Source organism: Acanthisitta chloris, unplaced genomic scaffold, assembly GCF_000695815.1.
Source record: "Acanthisitta chloris isolate BGI_N310 unplaced genomic scaffold, ASM69581v1 scaffold10532, whole genome shotgun sequence".
Classification (NCBI taxonomy): domain Eukaryota; kingdom Metazoa; phylum Chordata; class Aves; order Passeriformes; family Acanthisittidae; genus Acanthisitta; species Acanthisitta chloris.
This window is the reverse complement of record NW_008658798.1, coordinates 26,040-27,676: the sequence shown is the minus strand read 5'-3', so window position 1 is coordinate 27,676 and position 1,637 is coordinate 26,040. Positions and strand designations below refer to the sequence as shown.

At 58.1% G+C, this 1,637-nt stretch overlaps 1 protein-coding gene across 1 annotated transcript in view; it reads left to right on the top strand.

Annotated features, from left to right (window-relative positions):
* Positions 1–4: 4 nt before the first annotated feature.
* LOC103812214 (deoxyribodipyrimidine photo-lyase-like) overlaps positions 5–1,637 on the top strand; it is a gene marked incomplete at its 5' end in the record, with an annotated part of 2,762 nt that continues 1,129 nt past the window's right edge. The window contains 5 exons of the mRNA XM_009085223.1: positions 5–116; positions 236–381; positions 526–708; positions 870–1,028; positions 1,375–1,579. Of these exons, the coding sequence (XP_009083471.1) occupies positions 5–116; positions 236–381; positions 526–708; positions 870–1,028; positions 1,375–1,579 (805 nt within the window). The remainder of the gene's footprint in view (positions 117–235; positions 382–525; positions 709–869; positions 1,029–1,374; positions 1,580–1,637) is intronic.

The window sequence follows — 1,637 nt, the reverse complement described above, 5'->3', positions numbered from 1 at the left end:
AGAGTTCAAGTACAACAAAAAGCGGGTCCGCCTCATCTCGCAAGGCTCGGACCTGAAGGATGATGCTCGGTGTATCCTTTACGGAAGTGGAGCTCCCATGGCTGGCAAAAGCCCTGGTCCCTTCCCCCCGTGCGCCTTAGAGCTGGTCCCCTCTCTGCATGGGGGTCTTGCAAAACCCTGTCTCCACCCTCTCAGCAGTGTCCCCACGACACGGCCCCATGCACTTTCTCCCCAGATAACTGGGCTTTCCTCTACGCCCAGCGCCTGGCCCTCAAACAGGAGCTGCCTCTGCATGTCTGTTTCTGCCTGGTGCCCAAATTCCTGGAGGCTACCCTCCGCCACTACGGTTTCATGCTGAGGGGCCTGCGGGAGGTGGCCGAGGTATGGCCACTGTGGGGATGTCCATGCTGGGTGGGACAGGGCTCCTGGGAATGGGAGGAGACAGATCCATCCCTGTGGTGGATGGTGGTGGATGGGGTCTGCAGAGGCAGGAACTGTCCCATAGTCCTTTCCCTGTCACTACAGGAGTGCGCAGAGCTGAACATCTCCTTCCACTTGCTGCTTGGCTATGCCAAGGACGTGCTGCCCACGTTTGTGGTGGAGCATGGTGTGGGTGGGCTGGTGACAGACTTCAGCCCCCTCCGCCTCCCCCGGCAGTGGGTGGAGGACGTCGGGCAGCGGTTGCCAGAGGATGTGCCGTTTGCACAGGTGGGTGCCCACACGCTGGGAAGGGAAAACTCTGGCTGGTGAGACGTGGGAGAAACTTGTCTCCTGTGTTTCATGCATTGGAGGAACCTGAGCAGAGAGCATGTGTCATGTCATTGGAACTGTTTGCTTCTCACACCTTTCTCTGCGGCTTTGCTTCCCAGGTTGATGCCCACAACATTGTGCCCTGTTGGGTCGCCTCCCCCAAACAGGAATACAGTGCCAGGACCATCCGGGGCAAGATTCATGCTCAGCTCCCTGAGTTCCTCACCGAGTTCCCCCCCATTGTTCATCACCCATATCCTCCCTCCTGCCCAGCAGAGGTACCAGCAGGAGTCATCTCCAAACATATTCACAGCCTGTCCCAGAATGTTTTACAGCTGGTCTGTGATCCTGGGAGAGGCTTGGGTGTTGGGTTGGGGGGTTGGGGACAGTGACCTGTCTGAGGTCACACATGATGATGTGGCGATGGGGATGCCCTGGGAAAGGGGAGGTTCCCACCTCATTCTTTCAGTTCCTGCATCTCTGCTATGCAGAGGGCTAGTTGGGAGGAGAAGGCTGGCATGGGCTGGAGACTTGCTGGCTGGGGACATACAGGAGACATAATACTCAGGTCAGCTCTGGCCCAAGAGCATCTGCAAATGCACTCACTGCTTGGTTGCCACCCAGCCCATCGCTTGGGAGGCCTGTTATTCCAGCTTGCAGGTGGACCACACTGTGAAGGAAGTGGAGTGGGCAACCCCTGGCACCACTGCAGGACTGGCTGTCCTGAAGTCCTTCATTGCAGAGCGGCTGAAATCCTTCAGCTCCCACCGGAACGACCCCAACAAAGCAGCTCTCAGCAACTTGTCCCCATGGTTCCACTTCGGTGAGTGTCCCATGCTTCCCACTCTGCAGCAGGACTGAGCATGGTGGCTTGGACTGGCAGCCTG